Raw genomic sequence first — 19,107 nt, forward strand, 5'->3', positions numbered from 1 at the left:
CCATTTGTCAAGGAACTGAGGCTTCCTGCCAACAGCCAATGAGGAACTGAGGCTTTCTAGCATCAGCCATCTTGAACATAGATCCTCCAGCCCCAGTCAAGCCTCCAGATGACTGCAGCCCTGGCTGACATCTTGACTGTAATCTCATGAGAGACCCTGAGTCAGAATTGCCCAGATAAGCTGCTCCTGAATTCTTGAGCCTCAGATGCTATGAGATGGGGCCGGCCTGTGGCCGAGTGGTTAAGTTCCCGTGCTCCACTTCAGTGGCCCAGGGTTTCACCAGTTTGGATCCTTGGCACTGAAATGGCACCGCTCATCAAGCCATGCTGAGGCGGCTTCGCACATGCCACAACTAGTAGAACCTACAGCTAGAATATACAACTATGTCCTGGCGGACTTTGGGGAGAAGAAGAAAAAGAAAAAGAAGAAACTGTGAGATGATAAATGTCTGTTTTTTAAGCCGTTAAATTTTGGAGTAATTCATTAGCAGCGATAGAAGACTAATATATCCTAGAAGCTTACAGACCTCTCAGTTTATAGTTCTACAATTTAAATGCAGGACGATGTATCTCTAGTTGCCTGTTGCTTTTACTAATACTTGACAAACTGCTTTGCCTGTTATATTTTAAAACTCTTCCTTGAAGAGGCTGCATTCCATACAATAAAACATTTTAGGCAGAAAACTAAATAACATTTTTAAATAGAGATAGTTTTCAACTGGATATTTACTATTTTGTATGTTTATGAATACCTTATATGCTTTAATAAGATGAAATCTTGGGAAATTTATCACCTTCCATAGAGTTCTGAAGCAGGAAAGGGCTCTTAGGTCCTTGGAGGGCCATCAGGAGCTATGTGGACCTCTTGACTTTGTATGCAGTGTGTTGTGTTAAGAGCATTTTTTAAAGAAAGAATGTGTGTAGCTTTTACCAGATTTTCGTAGAGTCTTGATAACCCCCCTCTTCCCCTCCTCCACCCCCCAGCCCAAAAAAAAGAGTTAAGAACCACATATCTGGTTCTCTCTCCCACCTGTGGGAATTTAGGTACAGAGAGGTAAGTGACTTACCCACGGTTAGCGACGACATCTCGCTGTTAACTCAGTGCTGAGACTCCAATCTGTGAGATAAATTTTACCTGCAAGAGGCAGCTCAGGGCAGAACAGATCTTTGCAACTCTCTCAAGTGCCCAGACCCTCAAGACAAACCTTTACACTTCTTATTTTGCCGTTGCATATCTCCTGTTCATTTAACTCATCAAGCTGTCTCAGGAAGCAGGCAGAATGTATCTCCCCCAAAAGACTCCCTTGCTGACAGATCTTTTATGTTGGTTCCTTTCAATTTCATCCTTACATTGAAGTACATAGGAGTTCAGCCAAAGTGCTTTTTTACCATGGTACCTGCTGGAATCCAAAATTAATCTGTGGAGGAAACACATCATACTTCTCTGACCTGATTACTATAGACATGTCACTTATATGTTTCTTTGGTACTTTTTGAAACCTTCATCTTTTTGCAGTACTGTTACCCATCTCTTTCTGAGCTAAGCCAGATACAAATATTATCATCAGAATAAATTAAGAGATTTGGGTTGAAGAACTAAAAATCAAAGTTACGTTCTAGTATTTATGTTAGTTCAGGATATATTCTGTGTATCTAGAAATTAGAAATTGCTAAGAACTATCCTTACATGCTGAAAAACAAGTATAAATCCTTAATTGGAGAGGTAGAATATATCTTTCATTCTTCTTATATCCTGCACAGTGCTGGTCATTCATTAGGGTTCTCTTTAAATACTTCAACACCAGTTTTTTTTTATATATGTATACACATAATCTTTATTAACTTTATGACTTCTGATATGAAAATATTTTCTTTTTCCTGAAGGCTTTTTTGTTTTTTGGTTTTGTTTTTGTTTTTTTTCCAAGTAATTTTACTGGGATTGTAATGGTTTATAACATTGTGTAATTTGGGGTGTACATTATTGTTTATCAGTTCCTAAACACACTTCATTATGCTCACCCCCAGTAGTCTAATTTTTATCCATCACCATACATATGTGCCCCTTCATCCCTTTCGCCCACCCCGCAACCCCCTTCCCCTCTGGTAACCACTGGTCTGTTCTCTTTATCCATGTGTTTGTTATCCTCCACATATGAGTGAAGTCATGCAGTATTTGTCTTTCTCTGTCTGGCTTATTTTGCTTAACATCATACCCTCCAAGTCCATCCATGTTGTTGCAAATGGGACAATTTTGTCTTTTTTATGGCTGAGTAATATTCCATTGTATATATATACCTCATCTCCTTTAGCCATTCATCTATAGAGGGGCACTTGGATTGCTTCCACATCTTGGCTGTTGTGAATAATGCTGTAAGGAACATAGAGGTGCTTAAATCTCTTTGGATCATTGATTTCAAGTTCTTTGGATAAATAGCCAGTAGTGGGATAGTTGGATTGTATCGTATTTTTAGTTTTTTGAGGAATCTCCATACTGTTTTCTATAGTGGCTGCACCAGTTTGCATTCCCACCAGCAGTGTATGAGTGTTCCCTTTTCTCCACACCCTCTCTAGCATTTGTTGGGTTTTGTCTTAATGCCAATCTTTTTGAGGAGTCATCCTGAGCAAGCCTGGGCTGATTAAAGTCAGGGGAACCCATGTTTTAAATGGCCAGGCCTAATGGAAAAAATGTAGGAAGTCCTGGTTTTAACCACTGACTTTTACACCTTAAGCTGTCTGTACTTCAGCATTCCCAAGACAGTCACCCCATATAGATTTGCATTTATTCCCACCATCCCCGTCTACTCTAGGACACAATCTTTTCACTTTGGCCAAAGCCAAATCAGAGAAGCCATGACTAAAACTACAGTTCTGGAGAAACTGGGGCTAAAGAATCTGTGCTGACCATGAACTGCCCATGCAGGCCTAACTCGACTCCAGGCGGTCCCTGCCCCCACTTAGCTCCAGGAAACATCTGCTGGGAGCAGGTTCCTGGGCTTGAACAAATGACCGAGCATGGTCCTGGCCACTATTTAGGGGTTCTGAGAGAGCACTGCCCCTCCTCTTCAAAGGTGGAGACAGACTCAGAGCCTTGGAAACATTCTCAGGATCTTGAATGCAAATGTTTCCAGCAAATTCAGCATTATATCCTTACTTATAAAAATATGTTGTAGCACAGAGATAAAGTTAAATGATTCAAGTACTAATTGGGTGTGTTTATTTTTCCATAAACAGAAAGTTAGGGGACTATTTAGCAGGAGGAACGGACATATTTTATATTTTGGTGATTTTTTATAGTGTAAAAACAGCTCTATAAATATAAATAAATAAGAGTAATTCCAAAATAACAGATTAGTCTTGTCTGAGGAATGGCAGGAAAATCCTTTGACAAGGAAATTGTTTATTTTTAAGCTTCCAAGGGGTTGGATTTGATTATAGATGGCAGCAAAGAGCAGAGAAATATCCTTGAAAGTTTTGCAAAGAAAAACTAAGGTAAAGTTTCCTAAAAGGATAATAGATTCAACAAGTTATATGTTTTTTTAATGGAGAGAAGAAAGAAAATAAGAGGAAAAAGCCCTTTTGGTAGTGTTCTTTGAATGTATTCAGAAACTCTTTCATCTGACAGTATGGAAGTTCATTAAAATGAGTACTTTAAGAAGACAAATGTGGTTTTGGTGATTGTATTAAGAAAACATCCTCCTCCTCACCTTGAGGCAGATGTGTGGCTCAGCAGACAGAGTCAGTTGTGTTAGGCTATGATCACTTTTGCTATCTCAGGTTGCTTCAGATGGAACTTTTCAAAGCAGAGTCAAAATGTATATAACGGGATTATAAATTATTTTTATAATAGTAATATTAACATTTAAAATGATAACTTTGACTAGGAGAGCTATCTAAATTTCAGCTTTCTGAAAGGATTAGATAGTTTGATTTTGCATGCAAAACATGCCAAGTATGCAGTGAATATGAATTAAAAAGCAATATTAAAAGGAAAATGTACATAGCAGAAAATATGAAAGTAGGTAAGAGCCAATAAGCATAAATTGTGTATCTTTTACTGCCTAGTACACTATTATTGGTGATCAAGAAATATTTTTAATATTACTATTAAAAAACAAAGCATGTCAGTGGGCCCAGAGCGATTCTATTATACTCAATCAAACGATGACTAAAAATGCTTTATTTTACTCTTTATTCTACAGGTATTATTACTTGGCATTCAGAGCACATCAAACACCTCTTGCTAGCAAGGAAAGCTGTGTCGCTATCTTGGAAAAGTCCAGATTAGATGACTGGGTGCTGGGAAAAACAAAGGTAGTTCTTTCTTTATTGTTCACATTGTCACCCATGATGCTCCACTGCATACTTTTGTCTCTTGTCAGTGATGTTAATGGCTCTGTAAGTCATGTAGCTTAGCAGACGAGACCCCAACCTAACCATGATCTTTGCTCGTCTTGGATCAGGAGTCCCGGGACCTCAGGCACCAGAGAAAGACGGTTTGCCCCCTGTTATGTACTTTCAGAGCCACTTAGCATTTCTAGAATGAGATCTTTGACCTTATTTTAAAATGTCCCTTTTTTCAGTGCTACTTATGCCAGTAGCATAAGCAAATACACAAATCATATTAATGACAATAATGAGTATCTTTTATAATCTTGTACATTTTTCATTAGACTTTTGTAGTGTTATTTATTGCATACCCTGATTACTAATCTCATCATGTGTAGCTTTTCATTTGGGGGAACATCACGTCCCTGCAAGATGCCAGGTTTTTATGGTTCTTTCTGATCGTCCTACAAAGCCAGCCTTAGCCTGAGTGTTGATGACAACACTGCTGTTCCTCGGCAAAAATTAGACCACTGTGGGTCATCCAGGTCCCTGTCTTTCTGAACTTCTACTGTGGTCATGGATCAGTTCTGTTGGTTATCACCTCCCTTAGAAGCTGTGGGGAAAGACAGTAGAGGTCAAGCTGAGAAAATAGAGCTCGTGGTAGAAATGAGGTAGCCTTGCAGAACATTTGGGATCTCTTAAAACTCTGTTAACCTTATCAGCTCTTTATAGCAATAATCACAGACTAGCTCGACCTTAGAAGGGGAATTGTATTTGCTTCTAAGAAGTCAGTAATATTAGCATAAACAAGCCACTGTAAACTTTATTTAGATAATTGTTTTAATATTTACATTAAGAATATACTGGAGTAGAATGAATTTCTGTTTGGGATCCCAGATGTAATGCTAAAACTAATGTCTCGTTTCAGGTTTTTCTCAAATATTACCATGTCGAGCAGTTAAATTTGCTGCTGCGGGAAGTCATAGGCAGAGTGGTTGTGCTGCAGGCGTATACCAAGGGATGGCTTGGAGCCAGGAGATACAGAAGAGTCAGGGAGAAGAGAGAGAAGGGGGCTGTTGTCATCCAGTCAGGTAAATGGCCCTGAATCGTGGCATTTCACTAGGTACCAGGGGCCACTCACCTGTTGCTTTTCTCAGTGGTTTCTTCTCTCCTCCCTCCCTCCCTCCCTCTGTTCCTTCCCTCCTTCCTTCCTTTCTTCCTTGATACAGCAAATATTTATCAAGTGCCTACTGCAGGCCAGGCCCTGTGCTAGGCACTGGGGATGTAGCCGTGAGCAAGACCACCATGGTCACTGACCTCCAGATAAGCAAACAAGCCATCACAACACACTGTGGTGAGTGGCGAGATAGAGGCAGTATGAAGTGGACGGCTGTAAAACCCAGATCCACAGATGTGTGCCCCAGCTCCCAGGTGACTGACAATATGTGCTTCAGGTCCATCACCAGGTTTTCAGCATCAGAATTACTAATGCCGCTTCCAGAAGGCTTTCCTAGCCCAGATAGAGCTTGTAAACCAAGGGAACAAATCACTACGCTCTCATATACCCAGCCCAGTCAGTGCCTCTTTGCGTACGTGTTGTTTGTGTCACAAACAGCATTTGAGCTCCTGTGCTATTGATGAGTGGTTGTGAAAGCACCAGATCTTGAACATAGCAGATGATTTCGTGTTCCCATAATCCAGAATCATCATGTCCCTTCTGAACTTTATGACCTCACTCAGCATCATAAAGAGTTGTGATGCTTGTTGGAGGAGCAAAAAGGAGAGGTGGTCATGCTCCTGTGGGAGGCTTAAGGCTCCCATTCTGTGTCTAAAGGATTTAACACACCCAGAGATTCCCTCTTTCTCTTCTTCTCTTCATCTGTTTCCCTTGCGTTTCCTTCCCATCGCAAATTCTCCTCTTTCCTCCCTTAGCACAGTTCTTGGCACATGGTTCACCCTCACCAAATGCAAATGTTGTGCTACTAATGATTCCCTTGACTTCCCTCTTTATTTTTCTCTCCTTCGACCTTCATGTTTACACCTTCCTACCAAATGAAAGATATCGAATGGGACAGGATATTTCAGTTCCTTCCCACCCATGTCCTGAAGATAGAGCTTCCTCATTGGATTGGAGTGACAGGTGTAGGGAAGGAAGACATTTCCTCTATCTGCTTTGGGTCCTTCTGGCCAGACAACAAATTAAACTCACATGAGACAGAATAACAGGAGAAAATTAAACAAAGCTTTTTAACATGTATACATGGGAGAGGCTCAGCCAAACTGAACAGCTCAGCCAACTGGTGGAGGCTACCTGTTTGAGTATCTCCAGCTATAGAAAAGGAGGACATTTGGGGTAGTGGTTTGGGTCTTCAAAGGGGAGGAAGGCAACCCACAGGGAAATGGAAAAGCAAATGTTTGGTAAATAGAACTTTGATAAGAGTGGGCTTAGCAAGGATCCTCCCAGTCTACCGGAACCCAAAGTTATCTATTTTAAATTTCTTTTAGGCAGTTAGAGGGGAAAGGTTGAATGTTCTTGCTGAGTCTGAGCTTTTATTGTCTTCAGCTCAAAATAATCTGCATATCAGAGTGGCGCATCTTGGGGTGGCCTGCCTGAACCCCATCACAGGGAACCACCTCATCTAGAATCGGGATCCCAAGTGATTCATAAGTGGAATCCAGAGTGTTCTGGAAACTCACTGCCTGAACAAAAATAACTCCTTCTCAGAAACATCTTGGAAGCCAAGCTGAGAGTACAGAGAGGCCCTTCTTCCCCATCATCACTCACGTATCTCTGCTTATTTTGTTCAGTGAGAAAGCGGGAGGGAGGAGGAGAGGGGTAGTAGATTGGAGGGAAAACAGCTTATATCAATTCTCTGGCACGTTCTTAAATTAATGTCATTCCTAGCACATGGTTTTATATTTTTAGCCTGGAGAGGATATGATGCTCGGAGGAAATTTAAGAAAATAAGCAACAGAAGGAGTGAGTCTGCTGTTCATATTCGAGCAGGTAATTAAAACATCATTTTCTTAGCATCCACTTAGAAATATTCTGTGATTAACTTCATATGAGTTTCAAAAAACTGGAAGGTTAATAATTCGGGAGCACTGGAATAGGAATCAAGAGCTCTAGTGGGGAGGTTCTAGTACTTGTTCTGACACACCTTGTGTGATGATGATGAGGCTAACAGCATTTGCTGCTTGCCATACTTGGTTAATGATGCTCTCAGTAGGTACTCTTATATTCCCAATTTTGTAGAGGGAGAAACCAAGGCACAGAGTAGTGAAGTAACTTGTTTGTGATCACACAGCTCGTCAGTGGCAGAGCCGGCACTTGCATGCTGGCAGTTTGGATACAGTTAACTTCACATATTGCTGACTAAACAAATCCCTTTCCCTCTTAGAGTCACACATCCCTCATCTGTGAAATGAAAGCATTGGATAAAAAGGTCTAGAAGGTGCCTTCTAACATTGGAATTCTCCTTAGAATTCTTGGAATCTATGCAAGACCCCTCTCTTAGCATCACAGAGATTAGGAATAGCTCAGGGACTTTCCCAGCAAACTGAGTTTCCCACACCCAGGCCTGTATGTGGCTAATGTGGTCCTTTGGGCCCCGCAGGGTGAGCACCAGGTGGCTGTTGTGGCTCAGCTTGGCCTTGGCTGCCTGAGGGCTGTGAACTCTGGTTCCTGGCTCATCCATCCCCTCCCTGGCTCCTGGGTCACTCCACTCTTCTGCAAATGGCGGTTTTCACAGTAGCTGCTGGGCTGGCCTCCCTCATCATTTGAAGCTGCATGTGCCTAATTGAGGCTCTGGAAGAGACAGGCTTCAGAGCATGCCAGGAGCGTCAAGAGTGCAAGAAGTTGCAGACAGAATGAGAGAGAAATGGCCAGTCCGGTGGACTCAGCAGCAGGGAGAAGGATAGGGTTTCAGATACTGCTGCGCTTGAAGTGAACTCTTAAATAAAACAGCTGCAACCTTTTCAAGGAGGTCCCTGCCCAGAACTGGGCTCCAGGGACACTTCTCAGAACTCTCTTAGGTCACTGTAGAGGCCTGATAGCTTCATTCAAAACCAAAATATTTGGGAGGAAGGGGTGTCATTTAAATGCAAATGTTAACTTTTAACACCATCCTCTAGGAATTTTAAGCTCTACAACTTCAAAGAGTCAGGAGGAAGCATGCAATTCTAGTTGCAACCTAAGAAAGACCACTCAAAGTGCATTTGTTTCCTACTTGCGCACTTCCCAACACACACACTGGGTCCCCCATTAAGAAAAAAAGACTGGGCTGATTTCTGATCTTGTAGTTTGGCCCAAAACTCAACATATGTTTTAAAATATAAACTTTGAGCTTATATATTGTTGGTCCACTGAGTTCAGTATGTAAGATCATAAATCAAATTTTCCCTGTCTGAAAATCATCTTTAGAGGGCTCCCTGTTTGCACTCTGTGAAGCCTGCATAAAAGCAGAAACAGGGCAGCTTTGTCATCATGATATCAGGACAGTGGTGACTGCATCTTTTCAGTGCAGGATCTATGTGATGGTGCCATAGAAGGGTAATTTTATTTAGTGGAACCAGAGAAAACACATTTCTTTAAGCACTTCCGTTTTTTTTTTTTTTTTTTTGGAAGCACCCACCTTCGTTAGCCTGGCAGCCAGTGTTCCCACTTATCAGGTGGCATCTGGAGCTTCCGTTAACTGAATCTCCAGGGGCTTGAGCGAGCATGAAGACACTGAGGTGGTACTAAGGCCACCTCTCCCTTCTGGAAGTTCAGTGTGGCAACCAGAGCAAAAACAGGCAGAGTGTCTGCCCTTCAGCCAACACTGTGGACAGGAATTGAAGTGTTCATTTTGTGTTATCAGTAAAGATGCATGGATAGGGTAATTTGCAATTGTATGGGCAGTTTACTTTTATTTGAGGTTTTCCTTATTTTTAGATTTGAAGGCATGATTGTGTTTATCTAGAAAGCAAAGCAACTCATTCCAACTTCTCTGTTTTGGGATGTGCTCTTCCTAAAGCATAATCCTCTCATTTCAGGCTCCCCTTTGTGCAATTGGGACATTTCTGAGTAGAACAAGCCCCGGGCATAGTGGTTCCCTTGCTTTCGAAGCCTGCAGGAAGTGGCCTAGGGAAGTTGTCGTAGCACAACCATTTCTGCTTATTTTCTGAGTTATTCTCTAATTGATTATTTTTTCAACAAATTATTTCATTTGAAATTTAGATTCTGTGGAATGCGTTTGTTTAGATTTCAAGTTCTGACCCATCATCTTTTTTTTTATGGTGTTGCTAAGATATGTTATATATTTTTAAAAGAGCAGTCCTTGAAATTTAGGAAGCATTTGGCCTACATGTTGCTACAGAGCAGCGCATATTGAAATTTGTTTTCCTTTCATCTCCTTCCCAATAAAAGCAGCCGTGCGGCTTATCCCTTTAGCTTCCTCAGAACTTCCTTTCAGAATTCCCGATCTATTACGGCACATTCACATACCAGAAACAAGATGCCTTTTCATGCTGTCAACCTTTTTCATCTGAAATGTAAATTAATTCTTGCTGGTATGCCTTGACAGAGATCAAAGTGGGGGTATTAACCTTCCTGGGCTTTCTCCGGGAATCCGTCTCCAGGACCAGCCTGCCGCTGTTAGGAGGGCAGTGTCCTTGTTCTGGGGCCCTCCTCCAGGCAGCCCTCGGTCTAGGAGCCACCATTTCAAAGGCCTGAAGTCCTTTTGTAAATGACCTCATCATTACTTTAAACAAGGTGAGAAATGATCTGCCTGGCTAATTCTTGAGAGAGAGAGATGAGACTGCTTGTTTTAATTGTGGGCTCTTCGCTCAGATTCCTGGAGCTTGTTTAAGTGGTTCTGACAGCGAGTGATCTCCGTGTGATAGAGGGAGGGACAGGGCTCCAGACTGGAAACCTCTTCCCTTGCTCAGTGGGTCATTTCTTGCCTGTCAGTCTTTGAGGTAGGCTGCATTTGCATTTTCAAAATAAACAGATGCCTTTCAAATACATGAGCTGGTGGTCTAGAGATCTCTGCGGGCCCAAACAGTTCACCAACCAGTGATCAAATGCTGGAAGAGAAAACAAACGGAAAAAAATACCCTAGGTACACTTGCATATATTTCCTACGTGTATAACATTGCGCTGGCAATAAAGGGCCTCTGTAAGACGTGGGGAGCTCGGGGAGAGAGCGCCAGGGATCCTGAGCAAAAGTATAGCTTATCAGTTTCTGTTTTGGGGGGAAAAACAACTTGTCACGTTGGTGAGAAATGGCATATTTTGTTGTGTGTTTTATTATTGGTTAATGCTGATAATAGGTTCTTGCCGTAGGAAAATACACTCCTTTAAATACCAAAGAGTTAAAAATATGTAATCAGAAAAATAAGATTGCACTTATTACTGTTCAGATAGATGGGGTATTCTGAGTAAAAACTAACAGTTATATGTCGTTCCATTATTAATCTATTATTTTTTTAAATGAACTCAAGTTTCAGAAAGTGGATATAACTGGATTTATTCAACTAAAAATGCACATTGTCCTCAGTAAATAATATCAAAACAAACAACCTGCAGGGAATTTTTTAAAGACCTACAATGGCTCGTTCTTTAAGTTTTTGAAAGCATTGGCTTTAGAATTGTCTCTCTAATTCAAGATCTGGTTTTTAAATGAGAGGAAAGTGGTGGACCTCCTGTCTCAGAGGGGAAATGCCTCAGGTAGGTGACAGTGGAGCCCCAGGGGATGGGAATGGAATTTCAAAGAGTGTCTCCCAGGAGGAGCAGCTCCTTCAGCCTCCCTTCTATTCCTCTCCCCCGACCCCTAGGAGAAGGAAGAGCCCATTGGTTTACAGCAAATTGTCATCTAATTGCTTCACTGCTGTGGAAATTGTTGTTTTCTCTTTTTCCCTGTCTTCTGATCAGCTTCCTACTTAGTCACTCCTTGGCCCTTCCAAAACACAGATGTTATCAGGAGATAACAATAGTGCTAAAAACGGTGGCCATTTCTCCTTCTGATGCCCTTTGTGGAAAGTGCTTTTTGGCGCGTCAGCCATGATTCTGCCAAGGAAGGGGGTGCCTTCCTTGAGCCTGTGTACAGGCATTTTCAACCAGCTGCAGCTAGAACCGATGAGCAAATCTGTGATGCCAGTGGAGAGTTTAAATGCTGCATCCAGAGGGGAAAGCAAACATTACGTCCAGACAGGCTCTAGCACACCCAGACCCAATTCCTGGTAGCAACTTGACAGAGGCTATTTAACTTCTTTTAGAAGCCTGACTCAATATCATAACGGAACCAAATTTTTAGTGTTTAAAACTTCCTGAACTTTTAAACTTCTCTCGGGGTAAGGCCTCCTCCTAGCCTTTCCTAACTTTAAAAGGCTGGTTCCTTTAGCATTGTTGGTGGTGTGGGGACCTGAGGTTGGCCACCCCAAGATATGTCTCTTTGGCATCAGGATTATTTGAGGCTGATTACTTTTGATAAACTGGGACAGGGAAGGAGGCTCTGAGAAATGGAACTTGCCCTTCCTTAGGACACATTTACATTTGTAAGGTAAATCTCTATCTGTAAAAGCTGCCTCCCTCTCTGTACCAGGAAGAAGAAAGGAGATGACCTTCTCTCTAAAAACTCTTAATCAATACCAAAGACAAGGACTTAAAATCTGCATTTTATTGTGCTAGTCTGGTAACCTCCTGTAACTAACTTCCCTCCCCCTCCCAACGCTGACGTTTCTTAAGGATTAAGCATCTTTCCTTAGGCTAGGAACTGATTGCCGAGCTCACCTGTGACCACCCAGCTCCAGACAATCGACTTGCCTCCTGCTACGCCCACCGAGATAGCCGACCACTACCTGCTGTGTCCATCAAGCCCTGTGCTGACGGGGCAATCTTGTGACTGTTGTGGGAGGGACATTTCAATCACATGTGAAACACCCCGTTTGGGGGTATATAACCACTATGTGCACCCCACTTCTTCGGTGCCCTTTCTTCCTTCGGGAAGAAAGGCCCCGAACCATGGTTCCTCATAAAGCTTTGTTTAATTTTCTCTTGCTATTCTGTCTCATGTGAATTTAATTAGTTCTCCAGCTAGACGAACCCCCATTTGGGGAGAGGAAATGTCTTCCTCCCCTACAGTTTGTTGGCAGTGACTAGGTGGTTGCAACAATTTCCTGGAGTTAGGTTTCCAGAAATATCCCTAGGTGTGTAGGACAACTATATTTTAAATTAGGAAATTTCTTTCTTTCATCCATTTATTCAGCTACTATTTGTTAAGCGTCTACTTTGTGCTGGGCTACCATGGTGGACAATTTTGGGCTTAAATTTTCCATGTCCAGTACAGAGAGCTATAAAACATGCTTCTCCTCAAAGGTTGCTGTTTGTATACATCAGGGACTCTATATTATGTCACCACTCATTGGAAGGGAGTTCTATAAAACTCCAATGCAATACAAAGAGTAAAAATCATTATAAAATATAGCTGAGGATGTACATTGAAATGACTTTACGCTTCTTTTTTTTTTTTTTTTTTTAAAGATTTTATTTTTTCCTTTTTCTCCCCAACGCCCCCCGGTACATAGTTGTGTATTCTTCGTTGTGGGTTCTTCTAGTTGTGGCATGTGGGACACTGCCTCAGCGTGGTCTGATGAGCAGTGCCATGTCCACGCCCAGGATTTGAACCAACGAAACACTGGGCCGCCTGCAGCGGAGCGCGCGAACTTAACCACTTGGCCACGGGGCCAGCCCCCGACTTTACGCTTCTTGAAGGTAGAAATGATTACAGTAAATATTTTTCATTCTGATAATGAATGAAGAATTCATTCTGTTCATAAGCAAATTGCTAATCACAAGCCAAACAGTAGAGGGAGGTCAAGTGGATGTACCATTGGGGAAAAGGTCCACTTTGAACAAACAGAAGGAAAAGAAGTCTGTCCTCTCTCATTCCTTTCCACATCTCTATTTGTCATTCTAGCTCCATTCCACTATTTCTTCATTAACTTCGTTTCTATGTCTTAGAAAGATTCCTGGTCATTTCTCACAAAAGCTTAATTCCTCAAAATCTGAGAGAAGACAAGTTCCAAATTCTTCTTGGACATCAGGCAGGAGCCAGCTGCCTGCCCTTTCCTGGTGTTTCAGGCCATATCCACACAAGAGTAAAGAAACATACAGAGGAAAGAATTAACTGGTGCATCAGGGCTTGAGATGAATTGTGAACTGCATACTAGCTCCACTGTCTTCTAAACTTTTAACAGAAGATAGAGTACCCTTCAGACAGGGTGCCCTAGCTATAAAATGGGACTTGTCCAGGGTTATGCAAGGGGTCCTGCTAAGCCTACTCATATGCTGTCTGGGTTTCTTTAACTCTCTGTAAGTAAAAAGCTGAGGCTGATTTCTGACAGCTATAGGCTTAACATTTTGGAGGGGGAAAATGTCTGGGGGGACAAGCATTGTGATTTACTTTGGGAAAATGTTCTTTGTCTGTGAGTGGCCTCAGGACATACAGAGAGCCCCTGAAGTATGGCTTAGAGGAAATGGTTTATAGCAGAGAGAAGGTCTGGCCTGTGGTTTCAAGATTTCTGTCAAGAAATGGGCACTGCCAAACCTTGGTTGGACGCAAACAATAGAATTCTTGCCATGAAATAACTTGGAATGCAGAGGAATGTTCTTTGCTATGAAATCAATTATCGCCCATGTTAGAATTAAACACGCAGAGGGCAAGATACTATTCACCTAATGCACAAAGAGGAAGCTGCAAAGCCAACATGGGCTTGGGGTCTGCTTGTGCCTGATGTCATATTGAATGGCATGGAAATGTGCTTAAGATGAAACTCAGGTACAACAGTTGGCACCCCCAGGACTCAAGATTAAAATTTCCTAGCCTCTTCAGTTTGGAATCAATTTCGCCATTATGGACCTCATGTAGAGCTCCAGAATCTGGCTGGAAAGAGGTAGTATCTGAAATGGTACCTTCACCACCTCAGCATTGAGTTGGGCAACATTATTATGGCCAACAACACACTCAAGTTGCCTTTATTGTATGTCTACACTTTTTTCAAGTTTTTTTCGTGTAGAATCATAAAGTATATCATATTTTATAGCCTTTATTAGTTATTTAGGCTGTATCCCCATAATAGTAAAGAAACATTTAGGGAAAGAATGAACTGTGCTATGGCAAGAATGATCAGACGTTTTTTCCTTAAAAACTCCTGTGTGTACAGGGCTGGCCCTGTGGCCAAGTGGTTAAGTTCGCGTGCTCCGCAGCAGGCGGCCCAGTGTTTTGTTGGTTCGAATCCTGGGCGCAGACATGGCACTGCTCATCAAGCCACGCTGAGGCAGCATCCCACATGCCACAACTAGAAGGACCCACAACGAAGAATATACAACTATGTACTGGGGGGCTTTGGGGAGAAAAAGGAAAAAATAAAATCTTAAAAAAAAACAACAAAAAAAACTCCTGTGTGTAGAAAGGCAGATTTTGTTTTTCCCCTTAAGAGATGAAACAGAAGCTCAGAGAGTTCAAATAAGTTGTCTCCCTTTATGTGTTACGTGAGTTTAAGAGTTGATATCAGAGTTCTCTTCTGAGTCTTCATTCAATGCTCTTTTGTAGACCATGCTCTACTATTGCTTTCCATTTTGGATATGGCACATGGACATAGAGTACCAGTCAAAGCATTGGGAAGAGTTTTATATGCCATCCTAAGTGTGGGGACTTTGGAGTCAAAACAATTGACCTTAAATCCTGGCTGTGCTACCATTTGTCATATAGTTTGGGGAAAATCACTTAAGTTCTTAGCCTTAGTTTCCTCAGCTTTAAAATGGGACTCGTTAGGGCCTAGTTCTCAGGACTGTTGTAAAGATAATAGCAGATAATATATGCAAAGCATCTTGCACCTTACCAGCACATCGTAGTTATTCAGTAAGTGTTAGTTCCCTCTCTGTACCTCCTTCCTAAATATGAACTTCACTGGGAAAAAAAATCAATCTGTGAAATACTTTTCTATGGTGAGCATATTAATGTTATAACTTCAAAAAGATGAAACTATTTCTCTCACTTTCAGAGAAAAAATAGTGCCTGTCAAATCTCAAATACAAGTACAATAAAACCTTTATAAAAGAGAGAATTTTCCAAATCTCAACTTATGTCTTGCTTTCTGACCAGGAAAAATTACAATACAATAATTGCATACGAAAGAATTCAGGTATTTTTATTTTTGTTTTTGTAAAGAGTTGTGCTCCAACTTGCTGAGAACTTGATTCATTTGTGTAGATAAATTTTTCAGTGACCTAAAAATTGTTAAGACTTAGGTGGTGTTCTACTGACATCATTTTTCTCCCTCACTGGTTTGAGGCCCTTTTGCAACTTGTTCTGTAGAATAGCAAGTCCCCTCCTCACCCGCTTCCACGAAGTCAGAAATCTAAAATCCAGGAGTTAAATATCACCCAGATTTGCTGCCTGTTGGTATGGAAAGCAAGTCGCCTTTTAGATGTCTGAGGAGTTGGAAGATCTCGGTGTGCGTATCATGTTTAACCCACAGTGACGGGTGATTGGCAGCATAACAGCTGAGCGACAGCCATTTGGCCAGGAGTTCAAACCCCAACACGAAGAGCCATAGCAGGATCACCGCTTGATTTGCTATGGCCATGAAGTCTGAATCACCAAACATGGAGGCGGAGGCAGAGGTGACAGCTGGTAGCCATTCTCATCAATAAAGTTGTGACGGTTGAGATATACAAGCAACCAGAGTCTGCTAATTTCATAGACTTTGAGCCAAGTGCTTAGTGTCAAAACCAGCTATGGTCAATGATGCAAATGTTTGTGAAGGGTCTCTCATCAACAGCAAGGCTCTCCACACGAGACTCTCCTCCTAGCGGGTTAGAAGCAATTGGATCCTGCTTTCCAGGAACAATCCATTTTGAGGAAAAGAAGGCTTTATACTTTTATTTTAAATTCTGATAACTTTTTAAAAGTCGGATTTATTGAGGTATAAGTTACATACAGTAAAACTCAAACAATTTGATAAAATTGGATGAACACATACAGTCAGGTAACCCCCTCCACAATCAAGAAAAAGAACATTTCCAGAAAGTTCCTCCTACTCCTTTTGTTGTCCATCCCTCCTGCATCCTCAACTCTGGGTGACCACTAATGGGTTTTCTGTTCCTATAATTTTGCCTTTTCCGAAATGTCATATAAATGGAGTCATACAGTATGTGGACTTTTGAGTCTGGCTTCTTTCACTTAGTGTAATGCTTTTGAGATTCATCGTTGTTGTGTTTATCAGTAGTTTGTTCTTTTTCATTGCTGAGCAGAATTCCAGTGTATGGATGTACCACAATGTTGTCCATTTACCAGCTAAAGGACATTTGTTTCTAGTTCTTGGTGGTTATGAATAAAGCTGCTATAAACAGAACTTTATCTTTTTAAGAAAAATTTATAGGAAAGTAAATAACTTTGTTTTATAGGAAACCTGAGCTGTATAAGCTGGAATGGTCCTAGAGGTGGGAGTTATTTCCTTCTTGATTAACCAAGAGAAATACTTATTTTCCTAACATCTTATACTTCTGCACAGCAATTTACAGTTTAATCAAAGTACTTTCACTCACCTTATTCCTGTAAATATCATAATAACCCTAAGAAGTAGGCTAGGAATCTTACCCCACTTTACAGGTGGTGGCTAAGAAATCTCCCTGCAGTCCAGACTGCCTAACTCCTAATCTGCTCTCCTTCTCCCAAAACATTTTCTGAACATCCTGTCTGTGCAGAACACTCTGCTGATGCTTTTGGGTGGTCACAAAAACAATTTTTTTTCATATCGGGAGGGGACAGTCTGATGCCCCACATCATATGTAATCAGAGAAATGCAAATTAAAACAACGAGATACCATTACACATCTGTTAGAATAGCCAAAATCTGGAACACTGACAACATCAAATGCTGGTGAGGATATGAAGCAACAGGAACTCTTATTCATTGCTAGTGGGAATACAAAATGGTGCAGTCACTTTGGAAGACAGCATGGCAATTTCTTATAAAAGTACAGATACTCTTCCATATGATCCAGTGATCACACTGCTTAGTATTTACCCAAAGGAGTTGAAAACTTATGTCTACACAAAAACCTGCACACAGATGTTTGAGGCAGCTTTATTCATAATTGCCAAAAGTTGGAGGCAACCAAGATGTCCTTCAGTAGGTGAATGGGTCAATACACTGTAGTGCATTCACACAACGGAATATGATTCAGTGCTAAAAAAGAAATGAGCTATCAAGCCATGAAAAGACAAGAAGAGACCTTAAATGCATATTACAAAGTGAAAGAAGCCGATCTGAAAAGCTACATACTATATAATTCCAACTATTTGATATTCTGATAAAAGCAAAACTATGGAGACAATAAAAAGATCAGTGATTGCCAGGAGTTGGGGGAGGTGGCACAAGGAGGAATGAATAGGCGGAGCACAGAGAATTTTTACAGCAGTGAGAATACTGATACCATTATGATGGATACATGTCATTATACATTTGTCCAAACCCGTAGAATGTACAACACCAAGAGTGAACCATAATGTAAACTATGGACTTTGGCTGATAATGATGTGTCAGTGTAGGTTCATCAATTGTAACAAATGTACCACTCTGGTGGGGGGTGTTGATAATGGGGGAGGCTGTGCGTGTGTGGGGGCAGGGAGTATATGGGAAATCTCTATACCTTCCCTTCAATTTTTCTGTGAACCTAAAACTAATCTAAAAAAGTAAAGTCTTAAAAAAAGGGGAACAATCTCAAATAGAACTAGAATGGACACAGCTGCCGCAGGCTTGAGAGCAGTACTAAGCCAGAGCCAACTAACACAGCCACAAGAAACAAACATCTATGAAGCTATTGCCAGTCTTTTTTGGAAGCAGGCAGGGCATCAATTATAAGAAATAAGTACAACCTGAGGCTGCTGAGAGTCAGAGGAGAAGAAAGCAATGGTCCCTAGATGCTTCAAGGGATGGGGAACTCCCCAGACAGTGATGTTCCAGGGCAGGCAAGAAACTGATCTCTAGGATAAGGGAAAAACCTTCCTCCTTAGCTTCTAAGTTAGAGAAAGCAATTACTAGGCAAGACTTTCTTTGAACTAAAAAGTTTGACTGGGATAATGACTGGAATTAAGTACTAAAGAATCAAAGTGGAAAATGCTCTTAATAGGCCTGAAATTACTAGATTTGTTTTGTGTGGAGGCCAGGGTTTCTAATGTGGCTGTAGAAAAAAATATATATGTCAATGAGATTCTATTCTTTAATAAAAGAATTTTACTTTCTTGCTGCTGCTTTTGGTGGCATTTGCCTGTTGGACCTCCCACAAATTGGCCTCTTTATGTTCTGATAAGATGGCTGTTGACCAGCTGTCACTCCAGCAGGAACCACACTGGCTCCTTGTGCCATCGGCCAGCAGCAGTTAGGAGGGCAGGGCTGGGCTTTTGTGCCTCATCTGTATGCACCTTCTTTGCCAGAGACAGTGGCCACCCTTTGCCAGGTCCGTTAGGAAGGCAGGAAAGCTTACCCAGCCTAGATCACCAACCAGGACGTCTACCCAGACAGTATCCCTGCTGGAAACAAGGCCTGGGTCTGCCCTCTGGCTAGGCCATCAAACTCCAAGCCAAGCCAGAGCCGCTTCCTGCAGCAGCTGATCTGTGGGACCCTTGAAGCTGCAGGTATGTGAAAGTAATAAAGTCTGAAGTTTTACTTCCATTTATAAAGGAAAAAATGTCAGTAGGGGTTAATGATTTTTAAATGTTTAAGTAAATGGGGCTGC

At 41.5% G+C, this 19,107-nt stretch overlaps 1 protein-coding gene across 18 annotated transcripts in view; it reads left to right on the forward strand.

Annotated features, from left to right (window-relative positions):
- MYO3B (myosin IIIB) overlaps positions 1-19,107 on the forward strand; it is a 409,912-nt gene that overhangs the window by 277,988 nt on the left and 112,817 nt on the right. For 15 of the 18 annotated variants that reach the window (XR_011528407.1, XR_011528406.1, XR_011528404.1 and 12 more), the window contains 3 exons: positions 4,199-4,310; positions 5,254-5,416; positions 7,252-7,332. Coding sequence is in view for 14 of the 18 variants with exons in the window: in XM_070580113.1 (XP_070436214.1) it covers positions 4,199-4,310; positions 5,254-5,416; positions 7,252-7,332 (356 nt within the window). In the remaining 4 variants the exon portion in view is untranslated. Of the gene's footprint in view, positions 1-4,198; positions 4,311-5,253; positions 5,417-7,251; positions 7,333-12,071; positions 12,365-19,107 lie in introns of those variants that run through there. The other 3 variants (XM_070580115.1, XM_070580116.1, XM_070580123.1) reach the window with 2 other exon arrangements.

This window comes from Equus przewalskii, chromosome 17 (genome assembly GCF_037783145.1).
Source record: "Equus przewalskii isolate Varuska chromosome 17, EquPr2, whole genome shotgun sequence".
NCBI lineage: Eukaryota > Metazoa > Chordata > Mammalia > Perissodactyla > Equidae > Equus > Equus przewalskii.